A 577-nucleotide genomic window follows, 5' to 3' on the forward strand; every position below is an offset into this window, starting at 1 on the left:
GCAGCGCATCCGCCCGCGGGCGGGCAGTGAGAGGAGGGTCAGCAGCCCCGACCCCAGCAGCGAGCCCACCCCGGAGATGAAGAAGAAGAGACCCATGATGGCTCCTTTCATGGACTTGGGGGCCGCGGCGTAGGCGAACTCCAGGCCTGCAGGAAAGCGGAGAGAACACGGGGAAAGGCTTGAACCCTTCGGGGTTCCTCCGACTGCGGTGGAAGCCCACCCCGGAGATGAAGAAGAAGAGACCCATGATGGCTCCTTTCATGGACTTGGGGGCCTCGGCGTAGGCGAACTCCAGGCCTGCAGGAAAGCGGAGAGAACACGGGGAAAGGCTTGAACCCTTCGGGGTTCCTCCGACTGCGGTGGATGCCCCGGGGCCGGGGAGAGGTGGGCACCGCTCACCGGGGATGCTGGCAAAGAGCTCGCTGACGCCGATGAGCAGGTACTGGGGGACCTGCCACCAGATGGGCAGCGCGGCAGCCAGGTAGCGGTCCTTGCCGATGAGCTGTGGCACCGTCTGGTTGCGGCGCACGTACTGCAGCCGCTCCCGCTCCAGGACTGCCGTGGGATGCGGGCAGGT

General features: G+C 66.4%; 1 protein-coding gene across 1 annotated transcript in view; it reads right to left on the reverse strand.

Moving 5' to 3' along the window:
- Positions 1-3: 3 nt before the first annotated feature.
- Positions 4-577, reverse strand: part of SLC15A3 (solute carrier family 15 member 3) — a gene marked incomplete at its 3' end in the record, with an annotated part of 2,709 nt that continues 2,135 nt past the window's right edge. The window contains exons 6-7 of the mRNA XM_019470911.1: positions 400-555; positions 4-146 (exon numbers count right to left, since the gene is read on the reverse strand). Coding sequence (XP_019326456.1) covers positions 4-146; positions 400-555 — 299 coding nt within the window. The remainder of the gene's footprint in view (positions 147-399; positions 556-577) is intronic.

The sequence above is a fragment of the Aptenodytes forsteri genome, unplaced genomic scaffold (assembly GCF_000699145.1).
Source record: "Aptenodytes forsteri isolate BGI_AS27 unplaced genomic scaffold, ASM69914v1 Scaffold506, whole genome shotgun sequence".
NCBI classification, from domain to species: domain Eukaryota; kingdom Metazoa; phylum Chordata; class Aves; order Sphenisciformes; family Spheniscidae; genus Aptenodytes; species Aptenodytes forsteri.